General features: G+C 46.6%; 1 protein-coding gene across 5 annotated transcripts in view; it reads right to left on the minus strand.

The window, feature by feature from the left end:
- IRF2 (interferon regulatory factor 2) overlaps positions 1-19,405 on the minus strand; it is a 43,247-nt gene extending 23,842 nt beyond the window's left edge. Inside the window, exons 1-3 of one of the 5 annotated variants that reach the window (XM_055794210.1) lie at positions 19,187-19,405; positions 1,254-1,390; positions 226-333 (exon numbers count right to left, since the gene is read on the minus strand). In XM_055794210.1, the coding sequence (XP_055650185.1) occupies positions 226-333; positions 1,254-1,259 (114 nt within the window). In that variant the 5' untranslated portion in view covers positions 1,260-1,390; positions 19,187-19,405. Of the gene's footprint in view, positions 1-225; positions 334-428; positions 917-1,253; positions 1,391-18,178; positions 18,450-19,044; positions 19,165-19,186 lie in introns of those variants that run through there. The other 4 variants (XM_005230830.4, XM_055794212.1, XM_055794211.1 and 1 more) reach the window with 4 other exon arrangements.
- Positions 19,406-19,996: the final 591 nt, after the last annotated feature.

Raw genomic sequence — 19,996 nt, forward strand, 5'->3', positions numbered from 1 at the left:
CTTTCAAAGGAGCCACAAATCCAGCAGGCCAAAGCAGGGTGCCTCAGATCTGGCAGGGGAGGCTGGAGGAACAGGTTCAGCAGGAAGCATACAGCTTTGCCCTTCCTCCCCATGTCACCCCTTTGAAAACCAGGAATGAGCCGATTTACCTATCCAAACCTCAGGCACTGCTATACAGTCCCTGTTCAGCACACAAACACATGCACTCACATGCACCCCCCTTACCTTATTCAGCCATTTCAGCCCCGGTATCCTGTTGGAGTTGATCTGATCTTCCAGCCAGGGGCGCATCCGCATCCTTTCGACAGGCATTGTCACCCACCCGGGAAGGAGCTGCAGGGAACAAGGGACAAAGTTACTTGTTTTCCAGGCAGAACTCCCAGGCAGCAACCCTGTCTCTGCGCAGTACAGACTTATTACACACTTACTGAACAATTATAAATATTATAGTGACTTTGGATCTGTGCAGGAGCCTCCCTGAAGAGCACCTGAGACAATAAAGCCTTCTCTGTGGCAGAAAACACTCTTCTGGGACACCTGGATTAGGAAAACCTTCCCCTGAAGAAGACACATCATATTGGCATAAGTTTGTCTGCTGATACAGGCGGGATACCAGAGGCCGCAAAGAAAAACAATTACACTCTTTTTGGCCCACGTACCTGCATTTGCAGAAGACCTTTTTTTGCCAAGAAAAAAAAATGTAACCAAAAAAATTCACATGCAGGAGGCATCAATCACTGTACTAGCTAAAATGACGCACCTGCTAACGAGAGTGCTTTCAAATGGCTGTTTCTGTCCCATACACTTGACTAAAATTATGAAAAATACGTTTCACATCACAGCAATTTATCAGACCACTTTGGTTTGACCCCCTCCCTCCAGCTTTCTCTGCCCAACGCAGTCACTGGTTTTTTAGCTGCTATTTCACATTTCGATACTACTTAGCTAGAAAGTGAGTGCCTTCCCCTCAGCTGCACCACACCACATTATATTATTCAGTTAAGACTCAAACTGACTTCTTTTCTTCTCTCTCTCTCACCCCCACACACGTGACCCTGATGCCACTTCCCTGTTTTGAGCTGTAAATTATTGACATGAGTCCAAAGTCTTGAACCTGAGGCAGAAAATTTTAAAAACATTAATTGATCTTAGGCACCGCTCTGAAAATGCCAACCGGCACTAGATGCAGATTAAAGCACCACATCGAACTCCTGCTAAGCAGCCTGCAACCCATCATCTCCATGTTCAAGTACTTGCATTTAGGCTGCTTCTTCTCCTCCGCTCCCCCTCTGCACCGGGCTCAGCTCCTTCCTCTCCCCTTTGTTCTTCACATCTGTGTTCTCTGCATCATTCTTAAATTCTCTGCTCCGCTATTCTTGCCACCTTTGATCTTCAAAAAAAAAAAAGAAAAAAGAAAAAAATGAGTAGGCCACATATTTGAAAGCACAAAGCAATGCCACAAATGTAAATGGGTTTGTTCTTGCTTCCTATGGGAGTACAGGCATCGGACAGACTAACAATTAGGCAGTACCAAGCCCACACCCAGCACAAGAGGAAGAAAAACGTTCAAAGTTTCCTCTCATTGCTCTGAGGACATGCATTTCCTGAAACTAATAAGGAATTAAAACCTGAGTGCAACAATAAGGCTCTTTGATGTGTCCAGGGAATGTACCAGCAGCCGTGCTCACACTAATCTCTTTGCAAACATATTGGCATTTGATTTACTACTGTGTGGAGCTGGTCACTTGTGCTTCAGCCGCAGCGTTTTCCAGTAACTACAAATTTCTAAAATAGCTCAGAAAATGGTTGCAACTGCTCAGCTCCCTTTCAGGTTCAGGTCAGACACGAAAAAACAGCCAACCTCAGAACCCGACAGCGGCCAAGCCCTTGTGCAAATCCGCCCTCTGTGCAAGAGGGAAGCTGTTTTCTGGGCAAGAGCGATGCGGGTGCAGCTTTTTTGGCCCCCAGGATGGTGGCAAGCAGCCAGCCATGCCGCTGCAGCCCCCACCGCTTAGCACCAATGATCCTCCTCCAGGCTGCAGAGTGTGTACAGGAGAGCTATACTGTCTTCTGCTGCTAAACATTGGGTCAAAGCTGAAAAATGCAAATGGCAAAGTACTAAAACCATGAGCAAAATTTTTAGGTGTCTGTCAAGGAAGAAACAAGCAGATGCAATGATCATCTGAGACGCATTTCTTTGTAAGATATCTTTAAGTATGCATGCACTTTGAGACAATTCCTGGAAACACTGTGCATCATCTTCAGCATTCAATGAGCGCTCCCATTTAGCAGTGGGACTTGTCTTCTGAGTAATGAGCCCCTAAGACAAATTCCAAGCCCATCTGAATGAACAAATTAGAACGCAGAAAAGTCATCTTGAAGGCAGTGGCAACAAATCCCACTTGGGACAGGCAACACGGAAGAAACAGAAGCTGCCTTTGTGCAGAAGCAAAGCATTTCAGGAGACGAGAAAGCTGCCAACATTGCTACTGCAAGGAAGCTGGTCTTGCCCAAAATGGCACAGTCGAACCAGTCGTCTCTTCCTCCCACGTCCCCAGGGGCTTCCCCAGCTGCTCCCCTGCAGATGCTGTGATGCTCATCTCCTTTTCTGCACCCTGGGACTCCTCTAGGATTAGCACCTGCAGCTGTCAGCACACACCGTCACATCTGTCACCCACTCCAAGGCAAATTAATCCAAGGTAATCAGAAAAGAGGTTTGGCTTGCGAGAAGGGAGGAACGGCTCCCCAGATCTGTTTATCTGAAAGTAAAACCAAACCCAGCTAAAAAAGAATGTGTAATGATGTCCAGCTGGAGGGAACGGTGAACATCTTCTGGAGGAATGTCTTTCACAGGGGGACAGAAGCACAGCGTGCTTCTGCTCATCAAAACACACCCCGTGCTCCTCTTAGAGCACATGCCGCCAAACATGAAGACCAATGTCTTCAGAAGACAACCCCAGACCCATCTGCCTCAGGACAGCACTGACCATAGCAGTGCTAAAATGTGGTGGCCTTTTTGGCAGCTGCACGTCAGCAGCATCCTTGCGATGAAAATACCAAGTCACCTCTACTGAGTAATTGCCTATGGGAAATGACGGTGCCACATCTCCCCTCCAGAGCTCTCAAATGCGTGATCTATTTGTACAGAAAGAAACAACTTCAGCAGTGCCTTAAAAGTAGCCTCCGTCTGTCCCTAAGCAGGGTTAAGGGGTGCACTCTCTTACCGGGCGAATGTGAAGTCCATCTATCAACGAGCAGAGGAACAACCACCTTCTGCCATTAAGAGTCATTCAAGTTTGGAAAGACCTTTGAAATTATCCGAAAGAGGCAACAAAGGCATGTAGAGCTTCCGGGGCCATCACCTAACATCAAGCCAGCTTCACCCTCCATCAGAATACATTAATGATAAAACAAACCTGCAAAGCCAGAAACTAAGGTGAGCCATACAAAACAGCCGGCATGCCAAGTTCCTTCACTCCAGCCTCTCTCCAGTGTTTACCCAGCAGAAAGGAAAAAGCAGAAACAGTCAATCCTTTTGAGGAGAACAGAACATCAACATTTATAATCTGAAGCAGGCTGTAAAACCGGGAGCACCTATGCACCTATCTCTTATTCCTGGTCAATGCTAACATTGCGCCTCCCCTGCACATTTACACACGTAGAAGAAGCTATGTGCTGTTATCTGTATTTTTTGTATCAGGACAAGTGGATTTCTACCAGTATTTTCAGAACCCGCCAGCTTCACCACCACTGTGAGCTCCTGAGCCGTGGGTACCCACCCACCAGCCTAAGCAAACCTCTCCAAAGCCCCTTACCTTTGCCAGCCTGAACCTTCACGCTTGGGTTAACCAGGAGAAAAATGGCTTAACGCCTGCCATCGGTCACTTGGCACCATCTTCCCCCACCTTGGAGAGACCCTGGAGAAGGCCAAGGGAGAGGAGCGGGGGTAGCTGGGGCTGCAGGGGGAGGGAGCAGCTCCAACTCCACCAGTGGCAAAGGAGCACCTCACACTCCAACACTCCATCACCCTTCGATCCCATCCCAATTTTGTTGCACGGTAACACGCCTCTTTGTATGGGCAGATTTGTGAACAAGACCAGGAACTTTGCAGGTTTACAAGCAACATCTCTTTCTGTAAGGCCTTTTTTGTCTGTTTGAACCCAGACCATGGCTCTCATCCTGCTCAAAGACTCGTGTGACAGTGCAACCAAGACAGGATTGGCACTCCAGCATGGAAGTGGGAAAGGAGCATCTGGCGAGGACAGGGGGGAACCTCTTAATCCAAAACTGCTAATGAAGCCCTCATGCTTTTAGACCACAGCTTCAAACTTGGGACAGTACTGACCCCCAGCATCTCTTTGGGGGAAGCATGGGAAAAAGCTTAAAACTCCCAGAGCCCCACACTGGAGTCAAATTTTCTGGCATTATGTTGAAAATAATTCCTGTTTGTTTTTTCTACTGGTTTATCACTGTCCCATGGTGGGGGAAGGGAAGACAAATCGCCAAGAAACACAGTCGACTGCTAATGCAGATGGGACCTAAGAAAGCATTTTTCTGCCCAACAAGAAAAGAGGAGCCCATTTAGACATGGAAGTAGGGCTACCTGCCAGGAATTTATTTTATGAGCACTTGCCATTCTTAACAAGACAGCCAATCTCCAATTAAAAAAAAAAAAAAAAGAAAAAATTTTAACCACACCTCCTACAAATGTCTTAAGGGTGGCAGCCCCATGAATATCGTTTCCCTTTTTTTGCTCCATTTTTATCACCTGCCTCCCTCTTAAAGGGCACTGTAGTCAGAGGTAGTTGCCTTTTCAGTGGTGGGAGCTTAAATGTTATCAACAGACATTAAAACATCAATAGAATTATTCCCAAAGCAGCGCTGAGCCTGAGAGACACTAACCCCAACTCAGCAGGACCTTCCTGGAGGGGGAGGCTACGGGGGGCTGCGAGGAGCCGAGCCCCGTGCAAGGAGCATGGCCTGCATATGGAGGGATTATTTTGACCTTCTTCCAAGCTTTATTCGCTGTACTATTCCTGCTGGTCCTGCAGTCAGTTCAGCCTCTTTTTTTGACAACCAGATACCCCAAAACCACGGTGGAAGCTACCCCCCAACCAGCTAGGCACGGTCCTAGTCCTGCAGCTGCGCCTCGGAGGAAGAGTGAGGCAGAGGGCAGACGGCTGGGGGGTCTGCTGGAGCCGGGACCTGGCCAGGAACAGGGAGACCGCGAGGAGGCTACAGTAACACCGCTCCTGCTACCACACGTGCAATGCAAAGTGAGCTTTCCACAAGGAAACCATACCAGCAGCCTGGAGGGAAGCATGCAAGCCGGCTTCCCAAGACAGACGCGGCTGAAAGACGAGTCATGACGGCGTAAGACAAGGAAGCACGGGCATAGCAACGTCTTTAAGAGTCACACAAAGCGCACTGAGCAGGTAGCCGCCACCGCAGCGTACTTAAGACGTAATAAACCATACTGAATTTCAACTCTACACTTCTTCACAGATGTATTTTTCTATGATTCTTTACGCAAGACCCTTCAGAAGGAAACTCACAGCACTCATTTCTAAAGAGGTATTAGAAAAGCAGCAGTTACTTTCAAGAGCTGTCCGTCTTTAAAGAGACATTAGAAAAGACGTGATGGCTGTAATCCATATATACATACAAATATTTCCACTGCATGAAGTTCAGTAAAGAGCTTGCATTCCTCCCTATTCTCCACTAAAACATTCCAGTAAGTCTGACTTACGGTTTCTCCCTGACAGAGGTAACACTCCTGCCATACAGAAAGTTTTACCTTTGAGAATGAAGAGCCCTTCACTAGAATTACGGCAGCTGTAGACAGAAAGTGAAAGCAATGGCACGGCAGGCATTAAATCTGAGCGGTACAAGATGTTCTCTTCCCTTCAGTTTCACTCCCTCTGACAGGGTCTGGATAACTGAAAACGCACAAAGGTTATCCCAAAAACACGCGGTACTCTATGCCCATTGATATTTTTTAAAAAAATATATGGAAGTAAAAAAAAAAATCTGAAAAAGCAAATCTTTTCCCATCAAAAAGTAGCCAGTTAAAAGATTTGCCAGCCTATGGAAATACCAGTAATCGTTGTGAGAAGGTAAGGTGGGATAAGATACTTGGAGGTGCATTTGCGAAGTAAGCCACAGCCTTTCCCCAGAGCTGTGAAAAAACATGTTTCCCCAAGGACACGTGCAGAACATTGCATGGTCTCTATTTCTCTTTTCTCCGCAAATACAGAACTGACAAATTTTTTTTTAAAAAAAGTCATCTTGTACTTGTGCTTTGCTGATAGAACTTTTTTAAGTATTCCCTTTGTTTGCTAATGCTGCTGCAGTTCAGAAATGCATCAGTCACCCTGTGTGACCAAACACATATGCTGAAATGAGACCATACGCTAATTTTAGGATTCAGAGAACTGGGTTCTGTATTTGTCCCTGATCCGAGACTGCTCCAGGATACAAGGAAACATGATCTTTTTTTTTAAGGAACAGTATTTGGAGCAAAATTCTGTCCCTTGGTCACAGCTCGCACTCTGCCTTCATATAGGATTTTGCATATAGGACCACCTTTTTCAACTATTCCACTGTGGATGCCCCTTTCAAAGGTTGAACTGTACATACTCCGAGCAAAGCCCTGCTCGGAAGTCAAACTCGTCAAGAGGGATAGAGACTTTCCCTGGGTAAGGAAACCTGTTGGCCTCGCCTGCTCAGAAATACTTCAGAAATGCGAGATTGACCGCTAAACGCTGACAAACTGAACTGCACTTTACTCAGCTGCTCTGATTTTGGACACCTGAAAACCCCGCAGCCCGCAGGGAGACAGACCTCTGCCTGGTGTGCTTCCCATCCACGAGAAGGAGAATCTCACCACTGATGCTGCAGAAGCACAATTCACATGCCTTCTTCCTGATAATCCCAAATCATGCAAATAACCTGTATCTTTTTTGGAACCAACGGCAAAACATGTAATTAAAGTAGAATTAGTAAACGAGGAAAAGCGGGCATTGCCGTTTTCAGAGGTGCAAGTGTTAAGAGTTCAAAATAAAACCCTGAGGCTCTTGTCTCTGAAAACAGATAGGAAGCAAGGCAACACATAAAATCCTGTAAGAGACTTTCTGGATTTACATACAGTTAGACAGCAAAACCCACCCTCTCTGGTCTTTTAATTGCATGTAATGGTGCCTCTTTTGTTCCCTAAGAATACTCTGTCAGTGATGCTCTGTTGAACAGGGAGGGATGGGGGAAACGTTGCAACTCTGCTGGTGGATTTGCTTATCACTAAGCATCTCTTGCCTTGCACTCCCTTCAAGCATACCCCACGGCTGGCTGCTGCGCAGATCCAGCTCCTGTGCTGGCTATAACACTTGCTCCACGCTGCAGCAATGGTAGTATTTTTCCTGCTCATTCCTAACACTTTGGTGGCAGCAACAAAGGCACCACGAGCACGCTATATCCTTCCTGTCCATCACCAAGAAAAATAATTCACCGCGGGCTGGAAAGGTGGTATCTTATTTGCTCAGGTGCCTGCAGGAAGGAGCAAACTCCATCAAAACAGGATGGAAAGCCAAGAATTGGAGAGCAGGCAAGGCAGGAGGGCACAGGTCCTGGGCGAACTAGTGTAAGGAATGGCCTGGTCATTAGGAAGAACCTGTACAGGCAATCAAGAAGCAATACTTCAGCTGCTTCCCCAGGTTCCTAAACCAAACACAGCACAATGGCTCGTAAGGGGAAAGCTTGGTGGGGTGGTGAAACACCTGGGAACCGAGGCTGCTGTGTGACAGATTCAAGCTAGCAACAGCTACCCAACTTCCCAAGCTCTGGAGGGGCCAGGCTGTGCCCACTTTGGGCTGCAGGGAGCTGAAGGCAGATGGAGGAGGAGGGAAGCACTCAGCATGCCCTCCTCTCATCCTGCTGTACCTGAGAAAGATACACGAAGGCAGAAGGCAGCAAAGCCCTTGCACTCTACGGGGACAGGGGGTGAAGAACACCAACCAACTCGACAGTCCCTCCAAGAAAAATAAAACCCCAAACAAAACAAAGGCAGCGAATACCTCAAACATATTGAAATAGCATTACAGACTGCATGACAAACATGCCCAGGAAAACGTACAATGGGAACTCATACTGTATATAGCGTGTTTCATCACCCCTATAGCATTTCTGTTCCACCCAAAGGGTGTTAACATGCCCTGGCTGGGATTCAGACATTACACATCAAAACAGACTCTTTCCTTTGGTTTCCATGCAAAGCTTATTCTCCCTCAGCAGCAAAGACATGAGTTGTTACTTTGCAGTGATCTCAGGCATCATTAAAAGTAGCCTTGGATTCACAGACTAGAACTGCACTGAAGAAAAGCCATCTGATTTTAATACACCAGAACCAGAAGGCTGTTTTTTTGCTTCTGGACTTGGCTGTAGTGAAACAACGCTTCAACCTCTCAATACCTACAATAAAATTTCCCTTGCACTGGCGCCTGCATTGAATATTATCATGACACTTGAACAACACAATGTCTGTGGCTGAGCCCATTCACTTCTCTGGCATCGCAGTGACTTACATCAGCTGGGAACTTGGCCCAGGCTTCTAACAAATAGACTGTTAAAGATCATCTCCGCAGAATCCTTGCCACGATGATCATCTGTACGCACATCAATGTCTGCAAGTCTGGTGACAATACAAAATTATTGTTTTACTTTCAGCTTTAAAGGAATACTTTGTTCCTGGGCGTTTCTTTTCATTTGTTTCCCAGGTCTTGCCTGGAGTGAAGATGAAGATGCCAGATTCTGGTGGCATCACCAAAACAACGGATCTATGCAGGTGATAGTTAAAAGCATGTGATTACAGAAAACTCTCCCCCTACCACTTCCTCCAGGAGTCTCAAAAGCAGCCATACATTTTACCTGATTTATTTGCTTCTTAAGCTTTTTGTTACATCTGATAATTGATCAAGATTTCTCTTCAGTATCTATTTTTCCCCCCAAGAAGCTGCTCAGAAGAGAGGTGGTGACTGCTCAGTAGTGGAGCTGTACTTCACTCAGACAAGTTTGGGAAGGGCTTGTTTACAACAAGAAAATTGCTGGCATGGTTGTCACGGCATAATTAATTCCTTGCATTGGGGAGCAGTTATCCCCCAATAAATCAATTTTATTCTGGAATTAAGTGCTCACATACAAATCCAGTCCTGCATACCCACATGTAATAGCTGCTGCCGCTTAGCTGTGTCAGTCAGCATCCATGGAAGTCAAACCCTGCGCGTTCTTGAAAGCTGGCAGGAAAACTCAGCATTCGACACCTGATTCATAAAGAATTTTCCAGCCTGGTGAAAATTAGAAGGTTATTAAGGCTCAAACAATTATCAAGACTCACTTGTTTTATCACACTGTTGCAACTCACCAGGATTTTTATGTTTCCCCGTGGCCGTTAGACTAACACACTCTTACAAGCTCTGCGACTAAATGTACAGGAGACATCCCTAAAACTTTTAACAAGCACAACATGTTTCCTACACATGTCCCTCTGAAAGCAATGGAAAATCACACATGCAAGTATCTGCAAGATCAGAATCTTAAGCTGTAAAAATACTTTTTAAAGCCTGGGCAGACTTCATCTCCATGTCCTGTCTAGCATTCTTCTGCCTAAACACAGGGTCAGTGCTTTATAGGGTGCTATATATAAGAAAAGCAGCCATCATAAACCAAAAGTCCTTAATCTCAATGTTCCCACACTGGTGGCTTGCAAGGCTCAGGCAGGATTGCAGATAAGACAGTGACATTTTAGAGGCACTCAAGAGAGGCAGAAAAATTATTCCAGACAGCTAACACCGAGAAACGTGTTCGAGGAAGAGTTTACACATTCACCGGCCGTGACCTGCACCTGATGTAATCCACCTTGCTCGGACTGGGCTTGTTTCTCACAGCTGCCTTTGTTTGTATAACATACTGTTCTGCAACACACAGCAAAAAGTATTTGCACACTACACTAAAGTGTGATTTAATATTTGCTTAAACCTTTCATTTTATTGTCTGGGCAAGGGAAGTTTCTACCACTGAAGTTAATAGCTAACCCACACCTACACTTCTACCCAAACTTCTAATCGCTAGTGCAAGCACCCAGAACCAAGGGCGAAAGACAAGAACTACCTCTGCTTAACCTCACCGCGAGCACCAGAACCAGCCCTTTCAAGAAAGGAGTTTCTCCTTCCCTTGCAAGAGAAGGCATTAAAGAAAGAAAAGTATATGCTATTTCAGATCTGTAAAAAACGCTCTCCTGCTTACTTAAGGTGCTTTCTTTACAGACAGACCACAGCAGGCACAGACTTGGGGGCTGGGATCCTCTGAATCATCCACACTGTGAACTGGAAACATGTCTGTCACATGCACTTATTTACGGTTACAAAAATAGCACCATGAAAGAAGCAGATGTGTTGAGCACAAAAAATAAATTGAATTAGTTATTACAGAGATACTGCTTGATACTGGAGAACTTAAGAGAGAAATGTCTTTCCTTTGTACATATACTTGAAAGGCTTGCACTTAAAAGAGTGCGAAAAATTAAAAGCTTAATACTGACACATGTTGAAACGGTATGATGTAATTCTCCTTTTGATAAAAATGCTACTCCTTCCACTGCCACAGGACACACAGGAACTTCTTAATGCATTTTCATGTTGAGATATGAATAGTTAATAGGATCGGTTACAAAATGTGCTCTTAATTTAAAGTTTTTGTGTTGACCACAGACCAACAGCAACGAGACAGCCTGAATTTCTGATCTGCAGCAGCTATTTCTATCTTGGAACTTTCCTAAAATACTACTGAGCTACAGTGAGACCACTGAACTCATCTTCATTTCTCATCTAAGCTGGCTAAATATTATTAAACTGAACAAAGCTAGTCTTCATCAGCTTCCCTCATCAATCTCAAAGCTCCAGTACGGTTTCGGCATCCAAAGAATTTAGGTTTTATACGCTCGAATGCAATGTGTGCCAATGTGTGAGAATTGGACCTCTGGAATTAAAGTCTTTCATTTCAGAGTAGTACAGCTTCAGCGGAGCAGCAATTGTCCAAGCTTCTCCCCAGCACCCAACCTTTTTGCTGATACAGCCCAGGAGCATGCATCTCTACGTATGAGAAGGATACTCATTTGAGATTCCACGGCCACCTTTTTTTGTTTGGCCATCTTTTGACTAATTCACCAGCTAATTCTCAAGGTCAAAAAGGACCTTCTAGCTGTTGACTGATCTGTGGAAATGGAGTGAAACCATTTGCAGTCATTTCACGCCATCAGCAAAGCTGGTATCAGGTAACATCTTTGGGTTACTGATCTGACCCAGATCTAAGCAGACAGTCCCAAAGGGAGGGAACAAGAACCAAGCCCACCACATATTTTATACCTGATCCTATTAACGTAAATCTCAACGTGAATAGAATCCAGCGCACCTACCAGCTGAATGGCTCCCTTTCATCATACTGGATGTCATCACCTCCATTGTACTTTCTGTATGCTCTTGCCACAGCATTTCAAAACGTCAACTTCCTGCACAGCGGGGCCGTCACCCGGACCGCTGGTGGGAGAAGTGGTGCCCGGACAAACCAGAGAGAACAACTCCTACTCCCTACCATGCAATCTACCAAAGGAGTGCTGCCATGCAGAAGAGAAATTTACCGACAGATGAAATAAATAAAATTGAACTAATTTTTCAAGTTGAGCTCTCATCCTTCTTTGCTCTGTGTTTATTCTTTCTTTTGCCAACTGGGAAATGAAAAGCAATGGAGTCGGTTTCACTTTTGTTTATATTTGGTTTCAATTCTATCCTCAAGTTTTGCTTTCATCTTTTTTCATGTAACACTGTTGGGACTTCAGATCCTGCAGGAAAGCTTTCAGTAATTTCAAAACATTAGTCTCCTACCCCACCTTTTTTCCTACTGTGGAATTATTTTTGTTTTAGATAAAACTTTTTAAGATGCTGTCACAATTTTGGAATGTGTTTGCGGGTAAGGGTGTTTGATTTTGATCTTACAGATTTATATGCCACATCCAATTAAATTCAGTAGTTCAGTATTTTCCACTGGCTTCATCTCTCAGCTGCATATAAAGCACATTTACACAATTCACCAAAACACCTTAATTCAGCCAATACACAAAATGCACAAAAGTCCGTATCATGCACCACATCCACGCTGCATATATGCATGAAAAGCACATAAAGACCTAAACTTACTGCTATCTTAATTTATTAAAGAATTAAGGCACTATCTTGCTTAGATAAAGGTGTAAGAGGTTTGCCTGTAATGCTGTCAAGCAATGTCCAGTATCCATAGGAATATTACAGATATTCCTATAATATACGACGGTCTGTGCACTCATCAAGCCCTTCAAGTCACATATATCCCTCCATACACATCAAAAAAGCAGAACTTAAGCACACTTCAGAGTTTTTAAAACAAAACCTGTAAGCAAGCCTTCCTTCTTTTGTGCTGTATCAATATTAATCATGTAAGTCTTTAAAAAGTACTTAGAATCATTTTATAGCAAAAAGGAAATGGTTTGACAACGTCCACTGTCACATGCAATTCAAACTAAAGGACAAATTTAAATACTTTTGGCTTATACCACACCTTACCACAATTCCTAACACCAGATATGCTGGGAGCTACAAACCAAGCCTGTAAAGGTCAGCTGAAAAGCTATTAAGACTGTAACCTGCACTACGCTTTAAGGGCCAAGAACATGGAAATTATTACCTACAAGCTCATCGTGAGAGCTAGCAACCTATAGAGCAAAAACTGAATGTTAAAATATTTTAAAGTTAGAATTTAGCTCTGTACCTTGGGTGAAACAACATGCCACATGCAGGTGGATTGTTCCTGGATGCCTGTCCAAGCTGTAACAGGATAAAATGTTTGCCTTGTACAGTGGTCACACTGTTCTACGTTTGTTGCCATCTTCCCCCAAGAAAAGGGGTCAGAAGATTTCCAATGTACACAAAGCCAGGCTTGCAAGTATACTACACATTAAGAAAGCTTTACTGCTTACCACTTCTTTCTTTTCTCTGTAGCTTATTCAAAAAACCTAATTTTTCATCAACTTCCAAGAAATTGAAAACATGTCCAGCACTAGATGGAAGAGCAAGTTTTACAAACGTTTTACAGTCTATCAATAAGAAACGTGTGCTGTACAATGTTATTTAAGCTACATACAAACCATCTGATTTTACACTTTTTATATATGTAGGTATGTATGTGTGCATAAATGTATGTGTGTAGATATACATGCAGACATTAAACTCTTAACTATTAGCATGTATTCCCTTCCGCTAACTGTTAATTGCTGATTCCAGTTTTCCTTACTATTTTAATCTTAACACAAGAGTTCACACATCGTCAATACAAGGAAGAACCTTCATACAGTTCCAACAAAACTTCTGAGAAAAAAAACAAGGGGAAATTATTTGATTACACTGAACAATTTTTTCCATAATGTTATTCATACATGAGGAATATGCAACTTAATAAATCTGTTTCTCTCATTCACTGTACCCAGAATTTTTTTGGCTTGCTTATTTGTTGTGCTTTTGTGCTTGTGGTCTCCAAGGACAAACGAGAAAATGTTTTATGCTAATCAAAGCTTATAGCACCATAAACTGTAATAAAACTTCAGTAAACACTACCTTATGGTTTATGCCCTCATTATCACAATCATCACAGGCCTTTGAAGAATCGAGTTTCAAAAGGGCAATCTTTACAAAAGAGTCACAGAGATAAGTAAGAGTAACACGTGATTAGTTTTGCTTCTTTACCTTACAAATGGACCATAACTTTCAATATAAGATCCACAAAATATAAACAGATTCTAATCCTGCAAACATCAGAGACATTTTGCTGGGGTACCACTCCTATGCAATCTTAAAGGCATACAGGCTCCAGTTAACCTGACTGTAACTTGTGTCAGGTTAACAAGCACAGATTCAACAGGCACATCACAGAAACATATTTTTTTTGCTGAAGTTTCATAAGATCTTATACCACAAGATTCACACAACAAAGGGCAATGCACGGGTCTCGCTTCTCTATGTTATCTGCAAATGGACCATAGCTTACACTTCTCAGTGGAGGTGTCTATTTGCAGTTTTCTGCAATAATACTTGATCGACATCTGCAGTAGCTCTTTGTTGGCAGTCAGTGCCCAAAATTTGATACTGAACTGTTCTGACTGCTAAGTTGTACAGCAAGTTTCTCTCCCACAGACCGCCTAATCACTCGTGAACCCACGTAAACTCCTGACATACATGCAGTTGCCCTGAGCACAACTGGTGTACTGCAGGACATGAATTTTGTTGTTTTAAAGCTTCCTCCCAATTGTTTCATTTGGGTGGTGTTTATCTTATCTGTACTATTATCTATTCACTTTCTTCACTACACTAATGATTTGAAGAACATCCCCACATTCTCTGCAGTCACTTCTTTTCCAAGCTACTTAACTCTTTCACAAAAGCCCTTTTGTATCCTTGATCCATCTTTGATGCCCTTCTCTGTAGCTCGTCAACTTTCACTACATCCTTTTTGATATGGGGGACAAAAATTGTTAACACTGTTCAGGAGAGGGGAGCAACGTGGGTTTACAGTACCGTGACAGTGGGTTTTATTTTTTTACTTCTTCCCAAGAATTCCTAACCTGCCCTCTTCTTCCTTAGCCACTTCTGGGCACAAAGCTTATCTTTTCACAGGATTATCTGTGTTATACCATCTTTTCCTGAGTAAAAAGTCAATTTAAACTTCATCCTTGTGTACAGAAATTAAGATTGTGTTCCCTTCCATGTGCATTACACTTACACCGGTCTGTACTGAATTTCATTTGCAAACTTACACTTGTACATTCAATATAAGATACTTCTGCAGTCTTTGTGGTTCAGCCTTTGGGATTTTCATGCTTCAAATGAGTTAATACAACCAGCAAACTTGTCACATCACCACTAATCCTTCCTCCATCCGTTGAACACCATAGACACAGACACCGGCCAGACTGCAGGGGAACAACTGACAATCTCTGTCCATTGAGCAAACTGACCACAACCATACAACATGGAGCAACCCGATCCCACTTTGAAACTGGCCATGCTTTGATGAGGACTTTATCAACCAGACATCCAACAACAGCTCAGCAATGCCTTTAGACAACTCCAGAAGACTCATGAAACTCCTCAACAAAGTTCAGGTCTAGTCTGTCAATGTATCCCATTTATACTCGTGTTCACTGGTCCCATTCACCAGTCCCTGGCAAACAAAAATGACCACCTTGGAGTTACCAGTCTCCTCAGAAACCTTGAAAAATTGACAGCTCATTTGTCACCTTCTATTCCTGGAGCACCAAGGCAGGCCTACGCAACAAGTTACATGCAACCAGCAATGTATCAGAAATTTCATATTTTAAGTTCCTTCAAAACATTTCAACAAGTACCACCTCCTGCCATCTATCATCCTTCTCAGTGGTTCATTCTGATACCCTCTCCTACAGACACTTCAGCTTGGGTGAAACCCTCGAATACGCTCACTCCTTAAAAAAAAAAAAAAAAAAAAAAAAAAAAAAGCCTCCTGCAAGAGAATCTCTTCCTCAGTGAAGCAAGGCTGAAAGAACTTGTTTCGCTCTTCTGCTGTGACTTTATCTTCCTTGGGCACTCCTCCTTCAAGGCATGCATGGATCACTTATCAGCAGGCTTCCTGCTTTTCATGCATTTCAAAGACGATTTACTAATTGTTTTCTTGCCTTTAGCAACTTGTTCCATGACTCTTTTTGGCCTACCTTATTGTGTTCAATAGAATTTTATGTTCTTTGCCACCTTCCCCATTTGTTGACAAAGTTTTACCTTTTGCAAGACGTCTTTTTACTTCTACTGAGCTCCTTTACTTTCCTCGTCAGCCTGCTCGGCTTTTTTGGTATTTCTGACAGATGCCATGCAATCGCTCTGAGCCTTTACTACAGTGTCTTTGAAGAATTACATGCCACCTGCAAGTATTCTACACTTTTGGCTGCCTCTCACCATTCTATTCATTCCCCCACCCCACCCCCAATGAAGATTTTCTTTAGAAAATTAAACACTGCTGCAACAACCCTTGGCTTTACTGCTCCTGAAGCAACATTGAGTCAAAGTACATTATGGTCACTGTCACATCATAGCTGGCTGGCATTTTTAATGTAAAATTCTGAACTTAATTCTTCCTGGCCAGGATCTTATCCAGAGTTGCTACCCACAGAGTACCCACCCTTACAAGCTACACCCAGGAAGTAGGGGGTTTTGGCACCTAAAAAGTTAGTACCCTGGCGAATTTCACATTGGAGCATGACAAAATACACATGGGAGCAACTGAAGCCTCCAATTATCATAGTATTTCCTACTTCTGTACCTTTGCTACTCTCCCTTAATGTATGAGAGTTGTTTCCAACATCTTGGTTGGACAGACAGATGGTCATGTAGCCCTAATCTCTGCTCTTCCTACACAGACCTAGAGCATCAATTCATGACAGCCCATGCTACTTCCTAAAACAGTTATTACCTCTAACAAAAAGCATCCCGCTTCATGCATGCGCTAGCCACTCTGTCCTCTCTCTTGTCATCTGTAGTCTGTCTTCATAATACCTGAGCTTGCATAAAGTATTACATCATGGAAATGTTTTAAAACCATGGGGATGATGCTCCTCTTCCAAGAAAGGATGTGTCCTGTGAAACTTTTCTTCACCTGTCAACTTTTCCCCACCATTTGTTTTTTAAACTTATACTAATATATACGTATTATATATAAATAAATACATGTTTTAATTTAAGGCACACATAGCCTGGCTGCAAATACATTTACACAAAGCCCATTCTTCTAATGTAGACTCTTTCTATTAAAAAATATTTCCATTTCCTCTTGACTCTTGGCGCCTTTTTTCTGCATCATTTTCTCAACTGTGCATTAAGACTCTTCCTCTCTCTAACACCACCGGGCCCCACATATCAAAGCCCACCACACAATGGAGACTGGGGTCTTTACCCCCCCTTCCCAACAGTCCGTACGTTACTTCCCATACCTCTCTAAGCTACCCCTTTCCATGCAGCATGGCCTGCGATGAACAGCTCTTTTCAAAAGACTGGCATCTTTTGAAATCTGTCACTTTTCTAGCCAGCACGTAACTGGGAGGCACTGCAGAGGTATGTGTCAAATAAAGGCTAGGACCGTAAGCCTCAGCGGGCTAACCCCAACATCAGCAGACTTGACACCTCGCCATGCCTGTACCTAGCTGAAGAAAGAGCTGCAGCGTAGCACATGACCGTGATAAAGCCACACCGTGTCAAAGGACTCGGCACTCTCAGACCTTCCACCACCATTTACCAGTGAAGAGGAACGCGGCCACCCAAGGGGCACGTGAAATAACTCCCCCATGGGACTTTACCAGCAGGGGCCAGAGAAGAAGGACACTGATGTCTCCGAAGGGGCTGGTGGCATGGAAAGACTGCAATTCAGATGGAAGCCATCTGCCTCGCAGATCAGTTCTGCTACTTTTATGTCACCGTTTCCATATCAGGATGAATCTAAACGTTGCGGCTCCACTCTACTCCCTTTTTATGGTACTAACGCTGCCATTCTGCAAAGGCTGTTATATGCAAACCCATTAAGACTTAAAACAAAACAAACGCAAAATTAAACACGCCGTATTTCACCTCCAGAAACTGAGGCTGTAGTTTACAACCACTCCTACGTTCAAGAGACTGCTGTCCGCAAGACCTTAGCGCAGCGAGCCGAGCTGTAAATTATGCCCGAACACTAACCAGGAGCAAAGTTCCGTGCTCCGAGATTCCTTTATCTGAGCTCGGTGTCTAAATAAATAAGCCTCCAACACGGCCGTCTGGGAGCTGACAGTAATCGTAATGGGAATTAAAAGCCCGAAATGCTGCTGGGAACCTGGGCTAAGGGATGCAATTCCTCCAGCACTTGCAACTTTGACCCCAGACGTTGCCAGCCGCTTGGAGTTTACCCTCGGCACCACGCACAGCCAGAACCCCCGTTCATAAATCCCGCCGGGGGCAGGCACGCCGGGCCCGGCCCTCGCTGGCTGGCGGGGGCTGCACAGCGCTGCGCCAGGCGCTGAAGGCCACGACGTGGCAGCGCTGCCCGTACCCACCGGAGAGAGAGGCCCTTCCTGCGGCTGGCGGAGGCCAAAGCGTGCAAATGGCGCACTCGCTAGCGCTGGGTTCACCGAGACCGTACGGGGGAGGGACGGGGCGGGGGGACCAGGGCAGGAACGCTTGCTTGCTCGAGGTGTGTTTGCTGTAAGCCCTGGAGGCGGGAAGGCCCGCAGCCCCCCGGCGGCCTGCCCCGGGCGGCCCCGCGCAGCGCTTCCTCCTTCCGCCGGGCCCACGGGACCCACCCGCGGCGGCCCCGCCAGGCCCCGCTCCGCTCGCGGCGCCAGCCCCCGCTCCCTCCGCCCCGCCGCCGCCGTCCCCTCGCAGGGGCACGGCCGCCCCGCCGCCAGCCGAGGCCCCGAGCCCGCCGAAGCCGGGGACAGGGGCAGGCCGCGGCGAGCGAGGCGCGCCAGCACCGCCCCGCCGCTTGTGTAACGGACCGTCCGCCGGGCGGGGGGCGGCGCCTCAGCCAGGCCCCGCCCGCCCCCCCGGCCCCGCGGGGCCCGTGCCCCCCCCCCCCCCCCCGCGACCCCCGCCCGCCGCCCCTCTGCCCGCGCCACCGCCGCGCCCCCCCCGCCTTTCCTTACCGGAGCTACCGGCTGCCGCCAGGCCCGCAACAAGTGCGGGTGCTCCCCCACCCCCCGCCCCCGCCGCCCCGCTCCCCGGCCCGGGCCGTGCCGCGCCCTGGCCCTCCAAACCCAACGCCCCCACCTTTGTCCGAGCGCCGGAGCCCCCCGCCCGGGGGGCAGTGGGTACCCCCCCCCCGCATCTCCACCGCAACCCTCCGCCCCCCTTCCCTCCCCCCCCCCCCCTCCCCAACCACAACGGCGGGATCGGGGCTCGGCCCCGGCCGCTGCAGCCCGACCTTTTGTTTTTAAAGCGATGCGCATCTCCCCGGGAGCCCCGCCGCCCCGCACGGCCGAACAGCGGCAACGCGCGCGCGTGTGTGTGTGTGTGCAAAATTATAAATAAATAAATAAATAAATCGAAAGCGATTTAAAAATTACCTCGCCGGCCCGTTTTCGCGGCCCTTATATAATTCCTCAAGGTTACCGCCGTTGCCAGGGGACGCGAAATGGAAATGAAAACAGGCGCTGAATAATCGCGGGAGCAAAACTAAAAGTTCACTGCCTCCGCCCGGGCGGAGAAAGGCCAGATCGAAAGCAAAACAAGGAGAGGAAGCGGCGAGGCCGCCGGCGCTTGGAAATCCCCCCGCCTCTCCGCCGGGCCGGGCCGGCCGCGCAGGCGGCGGGGGCAGGGCTGCGGCGGCGGGCGCGGAAGCGCGCTGCGCCCGTCATCGGCACGGCACGGCACGGCACGGCACGGCGCATCACACCGCGCTGCCCCCCGGCCCCGCCATCCCCGTCACCCCCTTCCTCCCCGACCCCCCGCGCTGCCGGCGGGGAGCCGCTGCCTCCTTTCGCTGGGGGGTGGGGGGTTGGGTGCCAAAGGCACCGGGCTGCTGCAGGACCTTTACACTTAATTTGTAATTCAAGGGCTGACTGGCCGCGTGGAAATCTTTACGTTTTATTTATTCATCGCTTGATTTGTGGCTGAAATAGCTCCCACGCCCGGCCCCTAAATAAGATGAGGGGGCAGGGGGCTGGGCCGAGAGCTGGAGCCTGCAGCCCCGGGGCTGCCGTGGGCGGCCAGGGGTCGGGGCACCGGCCTGGGAGGCACAAGCCCACGGCCCAACGCAGGGCTTCCCGGAGACCTGGGGCATCCCTGCGCCTCAGCCCCACCAGACCCACTGCATGGCTCCCTGCAGCTCTCCCCCCTCCGCTGCGGTGGGAGCGGGGGGCTTGAGCTGGTACACA

Source organism: Falco peregrinus, chromosome 2 (genome assembly GCF_023634155.1).
Source record: "Falco peregrinus isolate bFalPer1 chromosome 2, bFalPer1.pri, whole genome shotgun sequence".
NCBI lineage: Eukaryota > Metazoa > Chordata > Aves > Falconiformes > Falconidae > Falco > Falco peregrinus.